This window comes from Mycteria americana, chromosome Z (assembly GCF_035582795.1).
Source record: "Mycteria americana isolate JAX WOST 10 ecotype Jacksonville Zoo and Gardens chromosome Z, USCA_MyAme_1.0, whole genome shotgun sequence".
Lineage (NCBI taxonomy): Eukaryota > Metazoa > Chordata > Aves > Ciconiiformes > Ciconiidae > Mycteria > Mycteria americana.
The window spans coordinates 73,649,479-73,671,600 of NC_134396.1; the positions used below are offsets into that span (position 1 = coordinate 73,649,479).

Below are 22,122 nucleotides of genomic sequence, written 5' to 3' on the forward strand. Positions count from 1 at the left end.
TGAAGCTACTAATGCAATGAAATTATGTCTTCTTCTCTAATTAGAGTATTAAATAGTCCCAATTCAATTTAGCCTGCAATTATTTATGCTGATTGACATTTATTTTTTTCCCTCTACTTCAAGAACCTGATCCAACTCCCACTGAAGTGCACTGTAACCCTCCCATTGATCACAGGGGAAGCTGAATTAAACCTATAAGCATTCTTCTGTTCACTCCTCACTCTAACCAGCTATACTTCTACTTTGTTTTCTTCCCTCATTATATACCTCTTCACACAGCATTTTAATTTCCTAATAGACAAACTATGTCTAATGCTGCAAAGTGCCTTAGTTGTATCTTAACTTACAGAGTAAAGGGATTTTTGCTACTTTATATGCACAACTCCATAAAAAATAAGTGGTAACTATAAACTGTAAACACTTACTTCCCACTGGATGATACTGTTTGTGCAGTACAGAGATTAGCATTGATGAATGGGCTCTATGCTTTTAAGGGTTAACACTAATCTGCCACTGTAATAAAACTAAATTGAAAACAGAGTAATGAGTAATTACTGGTAAACTAATTAAAATGAAAATCAGTTAAGTGTAATAAACAGGATTATTCTAGCCCTGGGACATAGTATTTATATACCCATCAATTAAAGTATAAGAAATTCTTAGCAGACAGAAAGTACAAATTTATTGATGGGTTTTTTTTCAGAGAAAAATAACACGGCAACCTGTATCACACTGTCAGGCAATTATGCTTATCTACTAGAGATACCTCATACTTCTGAAGGCAGCTAAACCATAAGATGTATTCATATACAGATGACTTAATCTTACCATATCTTCATTTGTGCCTTTTACTTTGTACATTGTCCATGACTTCCCATCATTACTGTATGCAATTTTGTAAGATTTTACATATTCTGGACTTCCAATCCTCTTGGCACCTTGAGTTATAACTCCAGTGACTCGCATCTTCTTCTGCAGGTTTATCTGAAATAACAGTACCATGTTATCACTAACCATCTGAGGGACACAATTCTGATTCTAGGTACCTTTGATTCCTTTCTTTTTTTTTTATGACAGAAAGGAACAAACGTAGCTATAGCATTTAAATTACTACCTTTACACTTGCATTAATTCCTTTTATCTTTCACTCACTTCATGTACATATGCACATAAATAAATGAAAAAAAATTGAACTAAAAGCCTGTACTATGCTTATGTCTTCATGTGTATGTGTACATATATATATATTATTGATATACAGGATGGTGTATTTTACTGGTGTATTACTGGCATATAGCATATTACTGGCATATAGGATTACTGCTACATATTTCCTTCCTAAAAAGGAAATGCAACAGTGTTATAATTTACCAAAGGCTCAGTCTTCTGTTCTATTAGAAGCCGATTTGCAATCCCATACAAAAGAGCCTCAGTTAACTTCAGGTCAAATTTCTTTGTGAAAGTAAAAATACATAGATGTTCTGTAAAGCAGACAAATAGACCTTTCCTTGATTCTCACTGAAAATTCACATATCTAAAGATCATGGTTGAAATGCTAATTCCGAAAGAGTCAATAGCAAAATATCGATGGCTACCAATGGATATGAACATTCCCTGTGTACCTGTCTGAGTTGACCTCAACACCTTTAAGTACAAAATGAAGATGTACGGAGAGCTCAACAATATTCTGTAGCAATTGCAGTCCCACCCTCTCGCTGGTAGGCAGCTGAAGTCTGTAACTTTTGCACCAAATGAAGCTTAACGAAGAGCTGTCATACCGTGAGAATTGCATGAAGGTGCAGGCAGATGTGTGATAAAAGGAGGCGAATTGAAATACTAGAGAGTAAACAACTGGGACAATGTAAATAATACATTAAACCACATTAGCACTTGCAACCTCCAAATGAATCTTGATCTCTGCTCCCCAGTTAGTGGAGCTGACTTGGTGCACTCCCTACTATTTGGGATAGCAGCCCTAGTACAGGAGCACGGGGAGTCAAAGACAGATCAGGTATCTGCTGTCCAAGTACTTTAATCCCTTTATTCTTTACAGTGCAGTCTCAAGATTTTCTCTCACTTGGTAATGTAATCTAGCCTCTATTAAGGATGTAAGATGATCAAACTTCACTGCTTCAGTATCTTACTGTCTACACAATGGGGAAGTGGAGAAAGACAATTTTACTGCTGTTTTCTTGGGGGAGTCTCGCTATTTCTCTGCTACTTATCTGAAATAGTTGGGCTTCTGATATTTTTCTTTTTGAGGCAAAGGAAAATTTCAGTGTAGTTTTACCATAGTTCTCCCTATAAGAAAGTAATAAACACCCATACACCTTTAGAATAACAATGGATATTTTAGAGGTTTAGACCCATTGAGAGAGGAGAAGCTGCCTATAAAAGATCAGATTCCTTACAGGATCTTTCTCACATAAACCAGGAAAACTCAGGAACATTTGCAATTGCAATGGGTAGAATGGACTCGCACCAGGAATTTAGACAGGTATAAATTGGAAGACATTCAGGCCTTTTTTACAGTCTTGGGAAACCTTCTTTTCCCCCATTCCAGGTTTCCCAGGACAGAAAAAAGGCACATTATACTTGTAAGAGGACAGCTCCAGAGACTACTACCAGCTGCCCAACTACATTTAAAAATGTAATTAACATAGAATAGTAACCAGTTAAGACATAAAGGTTTCTGGAAGACTCTTATGCAGATTTCACTCTCTATATGGAATTTAAAAATATTAATAAACAGGCAAGTAAAACAATTTTTCATATATTTACAAAACTGTTAACCATTAAGTGAACACCATCTCCAAAAACAAATCAGAAAGCACAGTCAAACATAAACCAGCCATTGATTATATGCCTTTTGCATATACTGACTAGTAGTATTTCACATTTCACTGTTTGGGAAAAGGAAGATACAATGCAACACCAAATAAATTTTCTTTGATCCAGTTATGCATATACCTAATATTCTTTCAGCTTCATTCCCAATTTTTCTTTTTCCAGATAATAATCTTGAGGAGGTTTTTTGGACAAGAATTTATGTGGGAGTTTTCTTCCCTGTTTACTCAGAAAGAGTAGTTTCTAATGAAAACATGGCTTTAACCACTGGATGTTATATTCCCACACTGGTGCCTTTCCATGCCCAAGCCTCCATCGCTAATGCACAACAAATCAACCACTGCACTTCAAGAAGCAAAACAATGACAAAAAATTCACCCAAAAGTAATCTGCCAAAGAGCTTAATACTATGGTTGAAACTCAAACTTGAAAATAAAGAACAGTCCTACCGAATGAAGGGAAGATTTGGTCAGATAATCATAAAAATGAAACGAAAATAATTTAATTTTTAAATACTCATTTAATAGACATACTGTTTAACCTGTGTTCTTTGAGTCTCAGGAGGTAAAAAGCTTGCCTTTTTTCTGCTATATAACAGCCTGCTCTATACCGTTATCTGGGTATCTGTACGTATGAGCTATACAATGTTACTTACTTCTCTGTTTTAACAGACAGGATCTTTTCTTTTAGAGGCTTTCTTGATCAGTACCCATACTCTGAGTCACAAACTGAGCTTTGGCTTTAGGCGGTACTGAGCTTGATGTAACACAGGAAATAAAAACAGGATACTATGTTTTGCAATTAGGTCTACATATTCTATCAATGTTTGCAGGAAAATCCCAATGAAAGGGGAAGAAAACCGCTTTCAAATCCCTGCAGCTTTCTTACATACAAAATCCCCATGGGGCTAACGTCACGCCTGCGGTAGATCCTTTCAGTGCATATGGATACACCAGGAATTAATTGGCCCTTTGTGTCTGGGTTCTTTTATGTGTTTTAAATTTTTAAATTCAGAGCTTAGCAAAACTCAAAATACTACAACTGTGCAGTGACTATAACAAAGCAGGTGCTGAAATCTTTCTTACTTAATGTACTTCAGTAGGAAGCAAAGCTCCCCACGTGAAATGTGAACTAGCTCTTTTAGCACTAAAAGCATTTTCAAAGGTATTTTTCCGAAGCAATTGTGAAGAAAAACAGCTTAGGAAGCTCTGCTTTGTGGATTCAGACCTAGGACAGAATGTTATATATTCTAATTACATGGGTGACTGTGTTTTAAAACAAAGAGGTGAAAGTCACCAGGATAAGATCAAGAGTTTAACACATCTTTTTAAAAAAAGGTAATAGCCTATTCAGTTATAAAGGACCCCTTATCATTACCTAGATTAACTGGAAAAAATCAAGGATGATAGAAGATCAATAGTATTTTGAGGGATTTACCCCAGTAATTTAAGTATTAATGCATGGTAAAGACCTTGTAAGAAGAAGATACTTGCATAGAAATTTGAGGAAACTACTTACAGCAAAAAAAAAGGAGACTGATCAGTTCTACCAGCCCTACTTACTTAAATTTAAGGCTGTTTTGAGGGTAACCAATTCAGACTTGACACTTGGCCCCTGTCCATGGGGCTGTGTTCAGCCCCAGCTCAGAGGGGGCTCCTGGGCCCAGCAACTTCCATGGGACCTAATTCACCCAACATAGGTCAGGGATTTGGCTGCCACGTTCACAAGCAGATCCGAGGATGTCTGTTGCCCTACATCCTCATGGCATGAAGCATTTAATGAAGCTTGGGTAAGGTGCTGTGTAACACTTACAGGTATCGGAATCTGCCTCAAACAGGTTTTGCATTTCAGTGAGGAAGTTTTCTGGGGATAGAATAAATGATGAGCACTGAATCGCTCAAGTAAAACTGCATGTAAAAGAAAGCCAGCAGTCTGATGTCAATTCTTTTAAATCTGATGCTACAAGAAACAGATTATGTCTACACAATATTTGGTGGATGATGCAAAGTCACTGCGCTGATATTGCTAAAAGCTTAGCTAGAGCATAGGCATGGCATTCAAGTTAATGGACGGTGCCGAGGGACAAGATACAATACCTCAGAGTCAGTGCTGTATACACTGCTGAAGGCTGAATTCATGTACTGCTGGTCGCTTGGTGCCTTCTATATTATGTCATATAGCCAAAACTAAGTAAAAAGAGAATCACTTGAGGCATACTCCCTCGAGTGCGGTGTATGCCCAAGAGCTGGGGAATAAAACCGACTCTATCAGTTTAAAAAGTTCCTGGCAGTCCTTGAAATTTCTTTTAACCTTGTCCCATTCAACCACCACAATCATCCTGACTCCATGATTAGACCACTTTTATCATCACAGCAGGTTATCAAGTCATGGCCTCTTTCAACAGAAGGGGAAAAAGTAACCAGCGTGCCATGTTTCCTGCTCTCAGCAGTGATTCTGTAGGAGTAATTATCTGTTAAACAATTTTCACTGGTGTACTAATGTTTTTGACTGCAATGACTCACACAAATCTGTTTTAGGATGCTAAATCATTCCGTCGTCTACACTGATGAAGATGTAGCCAGTCAAGATTTTACTGGAACTTGAAAAAATCCATATCAGAAAGGAAATAAAACAAATGAAAAAGAGTATTCTCACAAGAGAAAGTGGCAATATAAACAAGGTAATTTTATGAGTTCCTGTAGATTGTACAGTGCATCATTTTCAAAGGCAATTCAGAACCAGTCCTGCAAATCTGCATGGTGTGTGTGCAGCTTCACTTTTAGGTGTGAGTAAATGTTGGACCATAACACAGGAGGGAACTGTTTCATGCTTGTTTTCCATAAACAGGCCAAAGGGCTCCACAAAACAAAGACCAAAAATAACTTCCCAGCATGCTTAACAAACCTCATAATTGTAGAAAAAAGACTAAATTCAGTCATACTATGTCAATGTAGCAGAACAGCAGAGATTAGGGACAGCACCAGTGGAAGAAGTTCCTATTCCTCTTCAATTTGTGATCAAATATTAGTATATTCAGTGTGCAGAAGCTATGTACTTGACAAAAAAAGATTTAAAAAATCAGTTGCATATGTCTCATCTACATTATTACATGCAGGAGAGGAGAAGAGTGATGAGAAGATGTAGTGACTTTAGGAAGACACCATATGTGATGCTCCTGGCCAGAATACATAACCACATTCCCCTCATTTGTTATTGCACTATTAGCAATAACAACCACTAACGTTTCATACAGAGAAGGTATACCTTAAGAGCAAGCTTCCAAGAAATGCTCAGATTAAAGCCTTCATGAAATGTCGGGTCTTTGAGACTGTAAATGTAGTTTTACATGAGCCTTTGTTCATAAATAGAAATGCAGTTTATGGGGAACTATGGTATTTCAGTTATGAGATACAATAGCATTGCTATAAATAATTCTCCATCTTTTCTAGCACAAAGTATATACGTTTTTACTAATACTCACTATTACTCATACAAAACCAGGGTTGAATAAGGGATCAAGGTTATACTGGCATTCAAAGATTTATTACAGCAACCTTTCCCTACTGATTTCATCAGTTTTTGAAGGATTGAAATTTAAGTTTTTTGTCTTTTTTTTAAAAGTCATAATTCTGATAAAGCTAAATAGAAAGTACCCACAGAAACATTTTCTGATGAAAAACAGGGACATTTGCCAACGGAATTGTTTGTAATAAACTCAGGAAAGGAGTAACCTGACATGATTCTCTCAATACTGGGAAATTTAGTGAGCCTGAAAGCTCCCTCCCATGGTCCTTTTCCACCTTCAAGCACTAGAAGCCCTGAACACGACTGAACATTGCTGTTTCACCCTGATGTCACGTCAAGAGCAAGGGGCTGCAGAGCAGGACCGGCATGTGATGAGGTGCAGGAAGGTTGGAGCAGGTCAGTTACTATTATCTTCCCTGTTGCAAAGCATTGCTGGCACCTGGAGCCAAGGTGCTCATATATCTTGCCTGTCTGTGGCTTTTTGTTACTCTCCTAATCAGCTCTGTCAGCAGAGCTTCTCCAGATTTAGTTGAGGGCATTAATGCAGTCAGCTTAGTAGTGGTGATATGTGTTTTAACTAGCATCCAGATTAGGTAACGCAGTGATTTATCCGCCGTAGCACTCCAGCTGTTGCTGCCATTCTGGAAGGGGGTTTATTACATGGAGAAAAGCCAACATGTTTTATTGTATAATTGTGATAGTCTAGGAGAACTAACGCAGTCATTTGCTACAGGTCACTTTACAAATAATAATTCCTAATGTGATTGTGGGATTGTACCTTGCAGACAAACCAATTAAATACTCAGTTACTTCTGATCCCAAACCCTTTTTGTTTTGCTTACATGGATGCAGATCCAGCAAAGTCTCTTCACAACTTTGCTGTTAAATCCTCTGCAAACTCATCCTCCTGATACCGTTGTTTCTAGAGTGCCTCGCCAGACTATTATATCTTATGGTAACAACAAACAGCTCTCAGGTCTTCCCTGTACTCACTTACAGGTTAGCCTCAGCCAACCATCTAAAAGCAACTCATCACCTTTGGTATCTTCAATTAGACTATTTATATGCTTCAAGTTAGGCATGCTGAATCAGAGCCGCAAATTGGCCCACTAATTTAATTTGCCTTTCCATGACAAGATCAAAATATAGGTTAAACCCTACTTGTATGGAAAACATAAATACGGGGATTGTTTGGCCAATGTAATGCTAATAGGGAGGAGCATGTTGTGAATAGTACCAAAAAGCACTCACTTCATTTGGCTTTTGTTGAGAACTTTCACTTTATGCCTCAGAGAATTTACATAATTAGATAGACTAAAAACTTGCTTGGTCTGTTTCTTCTTATTATGAAGTCATTATTTTAGTCCCAAAAGTAGTTGCTATGAATGCCATTAACTGGATGATATGAATTATTCAAATACTGGCATGTTTAGACTGTCACCTCAAGAAGAGGCCCATAATCAATCTCGTTCAGAGGTTTGTAGCCCTGTAAAATTTCATCTCATTTACAAAGTATTGATTAAATGGGTATTAACTACCTGCAATTTCAGGTTAGCTGAGAAACACTAAGGTCATTTACTGCTATTATTAATTCCTTCATATACCCTGAACTTGTGAATACTCTTCCTGTCTTTGGCATGCTAATGCCTCCCAGAAAGAACTTCCCCAAAATGTCTAGAACACTTCTTAAAGTACCAGTCAAAGAATGTGTAAATAAAAAAGTCAGAGAAAATATCTATATGTATTTCCACTTGTAAATAACTTTGATCAATAGCTCGTAGAGGCTAGAAGGTAGGATGATAGACTCAGGTCACAGAAACAAACATGCACTTTTCTTTTAATCCTACATGAAAAGCCTCTTCTTTAGGGAAAAGAAGTAAATTCAAAAGGTACAATATTAAAATCACCATGAAAATATACTCAGGGAAAATTCTTAATGTGCCTATGGCAAATATCAGAGGTACTTTCTATTGCATCCTTTCCTGCATCATTTTTAAGGCACTTTGGTAGATACACTCTAGTAAAAACTCTGATAACAAATATGACCTGCCCTGAAGCCCGACAACGACAACTGGGAAGAATTCCCATTCTGACTTCAGTGGGCTTTGTCTAGGTCATATGTAACTTCCTAGACCAAGATATGTTAAGTAAAAAGGAAATGTGCTAGAAAATGACAAGTCTGTTGCCCGGATAAAGAAATTATCTTCATTAGTTTTGAATATTAAAGCTGAACCTGGAATTAAACCCATCCATTGAAAGATGGGAGCTAAAGCAAAAACTTCCCTGGCACTGTGAGATCCCTGCTGGGGTTTTGTGATCATTACATATTCCCAGCTTATTTTAACACACTGGGAAACTAAAGCTGCTTAGTTCCTCCACCAGAATAAACCCAGTATGTGATAATAGTGCTATCAAATGGTGCACAAACAACCTGTGCAGAGAGTACTTCTCACCCATAGTTCACTACCTTGTCTTTCTTTTTATGTAGCTTATCTACAGAAATTATATGATTACTACTGTAAAGGAAGGCGAAGAGTCTACCTGAAGAGTGGTTCCACAGGACACGATTGTCATGGGCTGTGCAATGGGCAGACTTCCTTTCCTGTGTAATCCTGTACATCAGCCTTGGGAGATGCTGCAAATCCCACTGTTCAAACGAGGTCTGCATTTTTTGCAAGGAGTCCATGAAGAACAAGTGACACAGTAGATCTGTGCTTGCAGACTCCTCATGAGCAATCACTTCACATGCTATCGCACTTTAGCTACCCTTCCTCAGCCAGTAATGAAATGCTGGTTTCGGTTGCTAAATAACTCACAAAGCAGTATTTCAGTTTTCATAACACTGATCATAAAATACACATCTTTACCCCCTTTCTTCCTTGGCCAAGACAATCCTAACCATTGTGTGCCTGCTTAAAACTTTCTTTTCCCGTGAGCCTGGCAGCCACAGCTGGCTGTGTGCTGCCCATCATGCTGACCATACCATCCTTTTGCTCTTCTCATATATCCGCAAATACCTTGTCTAGTTAGTGCAGAGTCTTTTTAGTTGTCTGTTTACAGAGGACCAAAAACATATTGAAGTTCCAGCTGTAACTAGGATTTCTGAGTGATCTAGTAATGCTGCTCATAATTAGGGCAACTGTTAGACTGTGTTCATGTCATGACAAAATTTGTGTGAGAAAGACAAATGGGAAAATAGGAGTACGTGAAAGCAATCCTTCCCACATATTGTCATCTTTGACAATAATCTGTTAGTTGCTAATGGACTGGTTGTGTAGGGAGAGAGGCCAAGGTTTTAGATGGACACAAGTGGAGTAAAGAGGTAGATTAGTAAGCACACAGCTTTGTGTGCTTTGTGACTACTGAAAAGACTATGCCACTCAAATGATTCCTCCACCCAGAGATGCTGTTACAGAAAATGAAAAATTGGCTCAAATGATTAATCCCTCCTGAATCTTAAGAAATTGGATGAATATTGGTTGAATCACAACAAACACACTCATAATATAGATTTCATTATCTCTTGAAATTAGGAATCAATAGACAAAAAAGTTGATATATAAACTCAAAAAGTTACCATTCAGTGAGACTTTCCAATCATTTTAATTATCTCTGCATTTTTCCTCAAAATATTTTTTTCTTCTACAAAAGTTGGCAGGCAATAGATTAGATTAAAAACGTTAAATGTTGCTTGGTTTTGTGACAGACAAAGAAAAAACCCTCAAAATCTGAAAACTCTCATTGAAAGACTCAAGACGTGAACAATGTCTCTATCTTAACCACTCATGGAATAAGAAGGTTGTAAGACTGCAAGAGTAAAATTCACTCCTATTCAGTCCACAGAACTGATGTTCCACTGAAATTAGAAGGCCTTTGAGATGACACGTGCCATCATTTCCAGGGGAGGTCCAGGAGTACAAGTTTACTTTAGCCCTTGTTTTCTGCTGTAGTATCGTGGTGCTGGTGAGTTCCCGTACTTCCAACAGCCTACATAAAACGGTAACTTTTCTCCACCAGCTGTAAAATCACAGAGAAACACAGTGGTGCAGCCAGGGACCGCGTGCTTGCTTCTCCACAGCTAGAGCTGTACCAAGGCTTTGCCTCTATTTTTACCCTGCAGATTGCTCTGCACTTCTGTCACCCACCTACACACATACGAACTCAGCATATATGTACTGCTCTGGGGCCGTCAACACAGAATTAAGTGTATACGCATGCCTCTGTACCACATACAAAAAAATATTAATATATTGGCATGTAATTTTACTTTTTAATGAACTTTGCTTCCTGAACCTTAGGTGTAATGAAGTAACTTGAAACAGGTTTTTTTCTAGAAGTCAAGCCTAGAAGAAGAGGAACACTAAGTGAGGATCGTTTGCTTTGCTGGTTTTGAAAGTGAGTGTTTACAACATAAAATATGACTTGTTTGACTATCACATGTCAGCATGGTGTCATCGTACAGATTGAGATGCTGTCCTCCCCACAGGAGGACTATGATGCCCACACATCACTCCATTACAGCTGGCAAGCCACCACATAGGTGCTGGGGCATCTCCACGTGCAACTTATTACTGACGCGAGAAACCAGGCGACACACATTAGCTCATTTCAGTGTGTCACCACTTGCTGGCTGGATTACTTTTAATATCAGGATGGTAAATGTGAAAAAAACATTAAGTCAAAATAGATGGTGTTACAGATGCCTGAAACAATGCACTTAAAAGTACTGTTACTTCAGTCGTTCAGCCATATTACATGGAGTAATTAAGGAAAGCTGGCACGCAGGCTGACAGAGCATGTTATGGATAGTATTCATAATAGCATCAAGTTTCAGTTGCCATGGGGATGCTAACTCTGAACTGACTGCTTTTGTGTATCCAAAACCTCAATCAAAAGTTGTTTGAATATGCCTATGCGTGGGTGTTTCTGTGTATAAAGAATGAAACTAGGAGATATAAGATGATATCAAATAGATACCAAGATATGGGACACAAGGGAGTATCTGGATGATTACACTAAGAAATAGGCTCCCAATCCTTTTGTTTTCTTGTCTGTTTTGAGTACATAAATTATATTTTTAGTCTGTAAGCTAAATGTACAGATCTTGAGGGAGATCTGCAGCTAGCAGACATTGGTATTGAGTTCACTGAAGTCAGTGAACTTATGGCAGACTTTGACTAGCTGAAGATCTCTTCTAATTCCTGCAGTTCAAAGGTCCTGCGTGGGATAGTTTTGAGAGAATTCAACTGCACTTTTGTTATTAGTTTCTGTTCTCCCCTGCCAAGGGCTTCAAGGTACTTACTGCCATTCATCAATATCCCCCAAGGAAATCCGCCTATGATATTAAGTCAAATTTTGGAGTATTGACAAAAATGCAGAGCTTTAATAGTTTTTTCAGCATTTAACTTAGGAGATTAAGTCTTCCTATATATGGTTTTAGTCACCTTACATGATGATTCTCAGGTTGTATTTCATAAGGTTCACTTGGCCACATTATACTAAGCTGAGAGCTATATTAAGTAATATTAAATATTTAATCTATGATGACAGGTATTTTTGGAAGCTGATACAACAGTACTCATGAATGAGGAAATGAACTTTGACAAAATGGATGGTTTGACAGATGGTAGTTTGCTTAGAGCTCTTACTAACAGATGTTTGAATGAATGTTCTGCAAGACCTCTGTGTATTTTGGGTTTTATAATTTTATTAGCAAATAGCTGTCACCTGGTGTATACTTGCTCTTTGGAAGTTCTTGATGTGGAAGGTGCTAATTTTTTTCCTTGCCTTTTTTGGAGAAAAAACCCTAACACTTTATTGATTCCTACTTGGGGATAAGAATGATGGAACTTAGAAAGTCTTTATTATAAGTACATTTTTGTGTGTGTCACAGTAGTTATGATTAGGTTTGTGAGATTCACAGACACATAATTAACTATGCCAGTATTAGGGACTGCAAGCTCCAAAAATGTAAAGCTGAGCGCGAGAGGTGGGATTGGAACCACAGGTGGTGTGGGAGACACCAATTAAGCACTCTGACTTCTGCTGTGGGAACAAGTTCTTATAAAAACTATATTTTTGTGGCTCTAACTGTACTTACTTGACCTTAAAATTCTAAATTACATAGGGTCTTGGGAAAAATTTTACCCTGAATCTGCTGGGGTAGATCCCTTTCCATCACAGGTCCCATTTTTATTAAGAGTCTCTACAGGAAGACTATTTACTCAGAGTTTCAACAAACATAATGAAGAAATTTTCCTAAAACTGTGCAAAGTTATTAAAAAAGAAAAAAGTATTATTTAAAACAGATGCACTGAGAAGGTAAAAGTAAATAAACTGTCCTGGTTTTGGCTGGGATAGAGTTGATTTTCTTCCTAGTAGCTGGTATAGTGCTGTGTTTTGGATTTAGGATGAGAATAATGTTGATAACACACTGATGGTTTAGTTGTTGCTGAGCGGTGCTTACACTAAGTCAAGGGCTTTTCAGCTCCCCATGCTCTGCCGGGTGCACAAGAAGCTGGGAGGGGGCACAGCCAGGACAGCTGACCCCAGCTGGCCAAAGGGCTATTCCATACCATATGGCGTCATGGGCAGTATAGAAACTGGGGGGGAGTTGGCCGGGGGCAGCGATCGCTGCTCGGGGATGGGCTGAGCATTGGTCAGTGGGTGGTGAGCGGTTGCATCACTTCGTTTTTTGTTTTTCCTTGGGTTTTGTTCCTCTCTCTCTCTTGTTATTTTCTTTATTATTATTATTATTATTATTATTATTATTATTAATAATAATTTCAATTATTAAACTGTTATCTGAACCCATGAGTTTTCTTACTTTTGCTCTTCTGATTCTCTCCCCTATCCCACCCAGGGGGGAGGGTAGGGTGAACAAGCGGTTGGGTGGTGCTTAGTTGCTGGCTGGGGCTAAACCATGACAAAACCTGATGTATTTTATTTTGGACTAGAATACTAATATATTCAAATTAGCAATTAGAAGTTGGGCACTTTTTCTATCAAACTGTTGTATCTCAAAATATGGAGTTTCATCTGAACTTTAGCATATAGTTTCAGAAAAGACATTTAGGGAAGAAATTAGAAAACTCCTAGAATTAGAATGCTCTTTTCATATATTCTAAATAAGACTTCTAGCTTTTCCATTTTGAAATTACATTTGACATTCAAAAATCGACCGCAAAAAAGTATAAAAATATGAACTAAATATTTTGGATATTTTTGTATGCAATAAAAACTAGGGGGAAAAAGCCAACTATTCAATCCGAACCAACCTTATTTCCCATGTTTTGATTCTGCAACCAAACTGAGCAGTCTAGCTGTTTTGTAAATGAATCTTCCTCCTTCTCACAGTCATAAAATTAAGTATTTTAATAACTTATTTAAAAATCAATTGGTAACCATACTGATGTCTCTGGAGAAACAGTTCCTGCTATTTTAATAAGGGATAACAAAATAGCTTTTTTTTTTTTTTTTCTACTTAATAACTTACATTTATATACAACAGTCTGCAGCAACAGTTCAGGTGTTCAATCATAGCTCCCACACAGTGGTATGATATACAGTAATTAGTTCATTTTTTTAATATTTTCCAGATGTAAGGTATGCCCAAATCTGCTTTTGGTGGCTGTGGATTAACACTGACCTTGTAAAAACAATTTCCATGTCCAAAAGGCCACAAACCACTTCAAAAAGAGCTGGTAGTCTCTTGTACACCATTAAAATTATTGCATCATCAGGCACATTCTTCAGAGGGATCCTCTCCACAATCACACTGACGGGACGAGCAGAAATTAAGGGATCTCTTTTTCTCAGATGTGATAGCTCAGTCACGGTGCAACAGCAGCAATTGCACAGGAACCAGCCGGCACTGATCTTTTCCACTCCTTGCTTAATCAACTGGCCACAGCCAGGACCAGGAAATCAAATTTATCCCATCCTTTCCTTAATCAAAACTTTCCCTGACCCCTCCTGACTCGAAACATCATCTTTGCCAACTGTACCAATCTTTGCTGTGTAATGCTTCCTACCAGACTTCACTGTACACCCAGATTTTTGCTGTCTAGCCTTAAATCTGACACCTTCTACCCTATACGTCTTCTATGCCTTTACTCGCCTTCTTACTTTGTTCTAAGACTGCCAGGTATTTCTGAGGTTGATATTCGTAGGATTCCCTGGTACGCTGACGACCCAACCCAGCCCAGCCTGCCCTGCGATGCAGTGGCAGGAGCCACTGCAGCTCTGCTGTGAGCTCCTTCTCCACTCCAGGCTCCCTGACGTAGGCGGTATAGGTCTTACTGTTACTGGGCAAATTAACATTTAGGAAGCTTCATCTATAGACTGAGAACCCATTGCACTGGTATTATTTGCAGAATAAAAAGACCATACCTACTCTAAAAGTCTAAAGAAGCAGGACTATTATCTTACAGGACAACATTCACCCACTTTGCTCTCTCATCCCTGAGTATGGTTCCTCAACATGCATCCTTCTTCCACAGTTACTTATAGATTTTAACTGCATGACTTAGGATTTCGGTACTGTAGGCCAGTCCTTATATTGCTAGTTATACCAAATTATTCTATCTTGTCTTACAGTGTTCTTCACGACATTCCAGTTTATGCATTTTTGGCATATCTACCATGGCTGAAGTCCTTGTGTATTACAGGAATAATAACTTCAGTGATATAAAAAAGGATAATAGTTCAGGGAAGGAAAGGGAAACCAGTCATGAGTAGGGGAAAAATGAGTTAAGAAATATTAGGTTTGGGTGGTGAAACTGGGAGAGAAGAAGAGATGTGAAGTATCGGCATGGATCTCTAGGTTAGAAATCACTAGAGAGGAGTAACATTTAGAAGGTCCTGTTAGCAGGTTTGTGATAGAGATTAGCAGTTATTATGACTTTGGATATGGTAGAGAGAGAATAGAAACAACAATCCTGCCCATGGCCATCTCTATTCTGATCCATACTGCCTTGAGAAAATATAGGTATGAATAGAAAAGTATAGATATGTGCAAGAAAGGAGTATAGATGAAGCGGAATCAGAATAAAACCAAACAGCATATTTTGCACTCATGAATGTAAAAGGACAAAAGGGAAAAGAGAAACCAGTGCTCTGGTTTTTGGAGTTTTGACAAAAAAGGAGTTTTGACAAAAAAGACTTGTTAACAGAACAGGCAAAGTGACCATTTTGGTTATATCTCAGGAACAATTAATGAAAAATAGAAGTGTGGGATTTTTTCTTATTGTATTTGGAAACATTAAAAGTTAGTGTCACTAATAAAGCGTTAAACAGTATACACACGTGTTATTTTATCACAGCCAACCTATGAGGAGAAACAGAGGTCAGAAGAACTTTAAAAGGGAGATATGACTTACTCTGACTTTAATTTGCTTTCAAAAACATGGTCACTGACCCTTTAAATCACAAGCCAATTACAAGCATTGTAGTGCCATTACTAATTACTTACTGAGAGTGTAAATTTAAAATGGCAATTTCAATTTTCATTTCATTGGGAGAATGCAGGAAAATGAAATTGCATACTAATTAGTTCATGTGTGTCAGACACCTGAAAGATTAGAGAAAAAAACTCTGCACTCATTACAAGTGAGTTATAAGCAAAGCACTCAAACCTTTCATTTGCCAAGCTGCATATAAATAAATTAAATGACAAAGAAAATTGATAATGATGGAACAAGGCAAAAATAGCTACAGGCCTGTACATAATTATACTTTGGGGGACTTTGCCCATTATACACAGCTTCCTTTAGAATTTATCTAGCATCAGAAACTGTAAGAGGGTAACAGGCTACTGCTTTAGGTTCACTGCGCTAAATGTTAATTTACATTTCTAAAAATGGAGCTTCTGGCTTCATAACATTCCACTTAATCTCTGCCAAACTTTCACACTGTTTTTCAGGAGTCATCTTCTGGACCAGCTACTTTGTCGCTCAGACCAACATGGAAAAGGTCCCATATGCAGACCTCTCACAGTTTGATCTGGGAAGAAGCTGGTGATAAAATAAAGAAAGTAAAAACTCAGAGTAGGCTGTTGTTAGAGGGAGCATTTCTCCCACGAGACAAGAAGGAAGGTAGCCAGAAACTTAGCACAGATCAGAGTGGGCTGACTTTTTGTAACCTTCCACAAATGTTTACGAAGTATCTCCCTGGCCATTACAGAAGCTGTACAAAAATAAGATACGGGATTTCTGCTTCTCCTCTTCTCTCAACAGAAACTGTTCACCCATGTAAGGGTCAGGCAGTGTCTGTCTCTTACAGTGTATTTCACGCTTGAAGAACAAGACAGTGCTCTGTTGTAAAGAACTACTATGCAGCACATAAAGTGTGAGTTTGTGGAGGTCTGTGTCCTTGCCAAATCAAAACAGGGTTTCTGCAGAAGACTACAAAGCACTTTTTCTCTACAAGTATCATCTCCCTGACAAATTAGATTTTCTGCTCCCGGGTGTTTTTAGGAGAAAAGTCTTCAGAAAAGGAAAAAAAAAATCCTCTCAAGATTCAAACTTCTGTTTTTAAATTACAAAGAGTATTTTTAATTTTACTCTGATCTAAAAAAAAAATTAAATACTTGGCAAGTTTTGTGAAAAGTATAGCCAAAGTTTATTTTTAAAGAAAAATGAGAAGAAAAAGAAGGGAATGCTAGGTGCTTAGTACACATTAATCATATCACTTAATTAGCTTCTAGAACGTACTTACATACTACGGCTGTCAACATTACAGAATAAGCTGCATGGGACTGGCACTACCTAAATTAGGTCATTAACTCCAAAAAAGAACAAACTGTTCAAACCTGATGCCACGGGCTGAGATTTGTAGACACATTTTCTCCATTGGTCCAACCTTCCTTCCACGTAAGAGCAAAGGGAAGACTTCCCTGGGAGCAAAGTCCAAGATGGACATAATTCTGGTCTGGGTAGAAACCTGCTGGACAGCCACCTCCACGGTGGGTGGTGGCTTTGCCAAGTACAAACGTGGAAGCAACAGACCATTAGCCATCCCCTTCCACTTCATCTCCTTGTAAAGACATGTCTAGGGAGCCAATGCTAAATGATTCTGAATTTTTTCTCCAGCTCATTTAATAAAGCCCAGCTCTAAAGCAGTGCAAAAGCTACTGTAACACCGACTCTTTCACTATCCGTTAAAGTTACATTAGCTTTTCTACTCCTGTGAAAATCTGCTGAAGTCCCTTAGCGTTATTATTTCCAGTTCTTTTTCAATGTATCAATTTTACAGACTTCCTAACCCCTCTGGTCTCTACGGAAGAAAACTGATTTAAGATACATTGAAGGGCCTTTGTGTTTTCACTCTGCAGTGAATAACAAACAGTAACACTGGCTTCATTTTTCAGAACGGACAAAATCCAGCACCACCACAGCAGTTTCAGAAAACTTCATCAAACCGGTTTGTGCCTGCTCTCCAAACAAGAAAAATGAACAGGTGATCCTGTACGCTTTTCCCCCACGTATCAGGGAACCGCTCAGGAAAATCACAAACGGCAGTACAAAAGTACAAGTACAAAAACTTGAATATGAACAGAAATTATGTCATGTACACGAAGGTAACTTCAAGAAGACTGTGTCTGACACACCCAAGGGACATACGGACGGTTCGTCTTACTCGGTGGTGGTAGACAAGATGCAAGGACCACCTTCTGCTGCTCCTGTGGTGGGTTCGCTGGGAGGGAAGCACCCTCTGCACATGTTGACTATACTTATTAGTGCAAAAGCTTTTCCCTTGAGCATCTAACATCAGCTTTATTAACTAACGGCTGAAAATGCCAAAGCTTAGCCCAGTTCACATATCATGAAAAGAAAACACCATAAAAGTAAAGAGCTACAGCAATGACTAGATAATCATTATCTTAATTAGAAATACAGGCACAGGACTTCATATATTCAGTGCGTCATGACTTTTACTGAAGTCATTTGCTGGGCGCAGAGAAATCCAGTCCACAAAGAGTACATTGCCATTTGAATCATTCTAGTGTTAACATCCTTGAGTGGGAACGAAAAAAAAAAAGTGTATTTTCAGCCCCACGGATGTGGTTGAACTAACAGCTATTTCAACCTTAATTAAAACAGTTCTTGTTACTTTCAGCATGATGCACACAATGCTTAACCTGTGAGCCCAGAGCAGCTCAGAAGAGAGGACAAACTATTCCTGAAGGCCCTGGTACAGCCAAACCCACATTAAAGCACTCTACAATTATGCCCAAGGAAGGATGCATGTGTCAAAGTATCTCCACCATGAGATATTGCTGCTAAATGCTACTAAGGACCTAATGAGCAAACGTGACGTGTGGAAAGCAGCTTCCTTTTTGAAAAGGGTCTTTGTAAATTTGCTTCCATGGTTTAGAGCCCCAATGGAACATATGCATGCATTTTTGTAAAGAAAAAGATTTGTGCATTTGTAAAGTTGAGATTATTACTGTTTTGCAACTAAATAGTCCCTTTTAGTCTAGGCTACATTTCTGACAGTGAATAAGAATCTAGCTGTTAGTTTACCGCTTGTCTTCATCAGTTTCTTAAGTGACTCTGGCAATTGAATCAAGGAGATTTTTTTCCTCCTCAGCTCCATCTGTTACCTGAATCCACGGCCATCTGTCATTTTCTGCAGCAGTCCAAGCATTCACAAGACCCTTCTTATTAAGTCGTGCATAGTATGGATACCATTTCTGGAGTCCAAAAAGAGCTCGATGAGTGGATGACGCAGTAATTTGTTGGTTTGACACAATTCCTCCTTCTATCCCTAGTGGGCCAGAGCATCCTGCAAACGGAAACAAGAAAAGAAATGAATGCAACTGAAATGATCAACTCTTCTGAGTCCCAAGTGGCTGTAATTACAAATAGCACACAAATAGATCCAAAATGTCATGTCAAATACATTATTAGAAGGGATTTAAAGCACTTTAGTAGCATCTTCTTTCTGTAGAAATGAAAAAAAGGTACAAAAATATTGTTTGTAAATAACTCTTCCCATTGCAAAATTAATGAAATAGATTAAGCCTTCAATTTCTTTTAGTTTGTTCTAGCTGAAGAATTGTGAGTTTGGGTTTTACAGATACAATGAATGAAAATGATCCTTAGATTCAAATACAGAAATAGTTGCTAAAAGCAAATTTAAAATTCTGTAATTACTGGAAAGTTCTACATTGCTGCTCTTGCCATGGAGGTTAGCATTTAGCCAATACACTACATATTGTTATTGCAGTTATCTTTAGAAATATGAAACTAGACACATGATATTGTTCAGTTACATTAAAAATAGTTAAAGATCTTATACATCTAACCAGCAGACCACAAAGTATGGATTTAACAGTAATGTTCAAATGTTCATGATTTTGTGTGTGGTATTCATCATTAATTTATTCACCTGATATACCTGTAGATGTAATCTTTTTTAAAGTCAAGATATTTCTGCATTCATTGTTTTCTGAAGCCACTCCATTTGGGTACAGGAACAAGAACATTCAGTTATTGTGAGCGATCCAAACAGAGAAAATTTTGAAAATTCATTATATACAAATGATTGGCAGTCTACCTACTATTAAATAGCCCCAACCACTTTCAAGTAAGTAAGATTTTTTTTTCTCAACTCAATTTTGATGCAGAGTATAGAAAGAAGCTAATTGCAGGAAATACTGTAGCAGCCAATCTTGCTCAGTTGCCCAAAAGATCTTTTGCTTTGTGGGTCAACTGCACTTCAGCAATTTTGAACACAACAGGACAGAGCAGATGTTTACTTACACTTTAGGTTTTCTCAGAAGCCTGGCAGTGTGTCACCTTAAGCAGTACCTGAGAATGAACTCTGAAATGGCACTGCTATGAAATCCTTACACCATATGGGCAAAAAGTCACAAATAATTTAATTCCTCATTAATTTAAAGGTACAGAGAAGAAAAAGTGACCAGTGCAATTTGCTCCTCTTGGCAGAAGCTGAGGCAGGGAGACAGTGCTGGGAGTCACTGGCAATACAATCCCTGGGTATTGTGTATCACTGATAATGGAGATGAATATAAACTAAATTGCAGTTTTAAGTTTATTATGGAGCAAGGGCCATGGACAAGCACATGCTTGCTCTCTGAAAAGATAAACTAAAACCCCCACAAAGGTAGGGTTCCAAATCTGTTACTTCTTAAATGCAAAAACTGGTTTATTTCCAGGATATGCTTAAATGAAATATTGAAATTAATGACTGACTTGCACCATATGATGATTTAATCCACAATTTTAACAGTCCACGAAGCTCAGGTAGAATCTAAAGTCCTAGTTCTACTTTTCTGTGTCACGTATCACCCAACAATAAAGGCGGTGCATTCAGCACTTGACTAATAACTCTGTTCATGCTGCACAAAACATAACAAAATGCAGCTCTCTCCTGCTGCTATGCCAGGTGTGTAGTAGTGCCAGAAGAAAACAAATTATTTGTCCCCTGCATAGGCAGGCACTATATAGGATGTATTCAAACAAACCACATATATTGGAAAAGTGTAATTTTTCATTGTGTTGTCAAGAGTTTCTTAAAAATTGAAAGATCCATCCGAATCTTAGCTCTGTTTCTGAAATCTTTTCATCTAATCAGATTTCCTTTGCTGTATGAACTGGCATATCTGCTTGCAAACCAGAGGTAAACTACTCTACTTTCTTAAGAAAACTGCACATTTTCAAAAGTTTCTTATATTTACTTATTAAAATGTCTTTGTTGTTTCATGATGGAAAAGAAAGTGCACACGTGTGTGTCTATACGTCTGTGTAACTCACAAACACACACACATACATATAGGACTGATTCCACTCTACCATGAAATTAACAGCCCCTAACAGCTGGTATAGATTGATAAGTATTTAAAAACAGAGATGTGAGAAAACAGAAGAGAGGTTTCCAAGAGGAGCTTAAAAAGGAGGCATAGAGGCATGGCAGGTGTTTTAATATGGATGGGGAGCACACAGCTATAATCTTTATAAATATTCTCCTCTCATGGTGAGGAGCACAGGGATGAGGACACCTGCCAGCTACCATGCTACCATTATTCAGTGACCTAATGGGAAAAATGTGTGCACAAGGACAGAGCCCCAGCATGTGTCAGGGCCAGTTTTGAGTGGGCTCCAGAATAAGGGTATTTGGCTTTAGCAGATAATTTTCAAATGAAGAACGTGTATTTGATGACAAGACCCTTGATCTCCTACAGACAACCTAGCTTTGGCAGACTTGGAAGAGATGTGGATGTTCACTGTTTTTGCTTATCATCCTTTGTTTAAGGTGTGGAACTTTGTGGAAAGTTTTGATTTGAAGGTGTGTTAGTTCTCATGCTTGAGATGCATTAAATGGTACTTGAAATATGTGTGAATTCCTTACAAGAGAAAGGTGAATTTTCCTTTCTAAATAGAAGGCAGTTAAATTGCCAAGTACAGCACTTAATTCTACTTTGTCAGCTATGAGCATCTATGGTCAGAAGTGTTTACCTTCTTTAGTTTTAGAAGGATTATTCCTGAGATCCAAAGCAAATCTCTACCTTCAGGGAATAGGTACTTCATTGTACAAGCTTCTTATTTTAATTGCAGTTCCAGTCTTGGTTTGTCATGTTTGTCAGTTTTTCAATGTGAGTTAAACACAAAATTTACCACTCCTAAAAATTAAAACTACCACATTAGAGAGACTTTCTACTTTGGTGTTCAGTTCAAGCATAACAACACGAGATGCGTAGGAAATATGAGATTGGATAATAATTTC

The 22,122-nt window shown here is 38.0% G+C and overlaps 1 protein-coding gene across 2 annotated transcripts in view; it reads right to left on the reverse strand.

Moving 5' to 3' along the window:
- The window catches only part of EDIL3 (EGF like repeats and discoidin domains 3), a 262,102-nt gene that overhangs the window by 57,394 nt on the left and 182,586 nt on the right, over positions 1-22,122 (reverse strand). For both annotated transcript variants that reach the window (XM_075527316.1, XM_075527315.1), the window contains 2 exons: positions 18,977-19,158; positions 829-984 (listed from right to left, as the gene is read on the reverse strand). In XM_075527316.1, the coding sequence (XP_075383431.1) occupies positions 829-984; positions 18,977-19,158 (338 nt within the window). The remainder of the gene's footprint in view (positions 1-828; positions 985-18,976; positions 19,159-22,122) is intronic.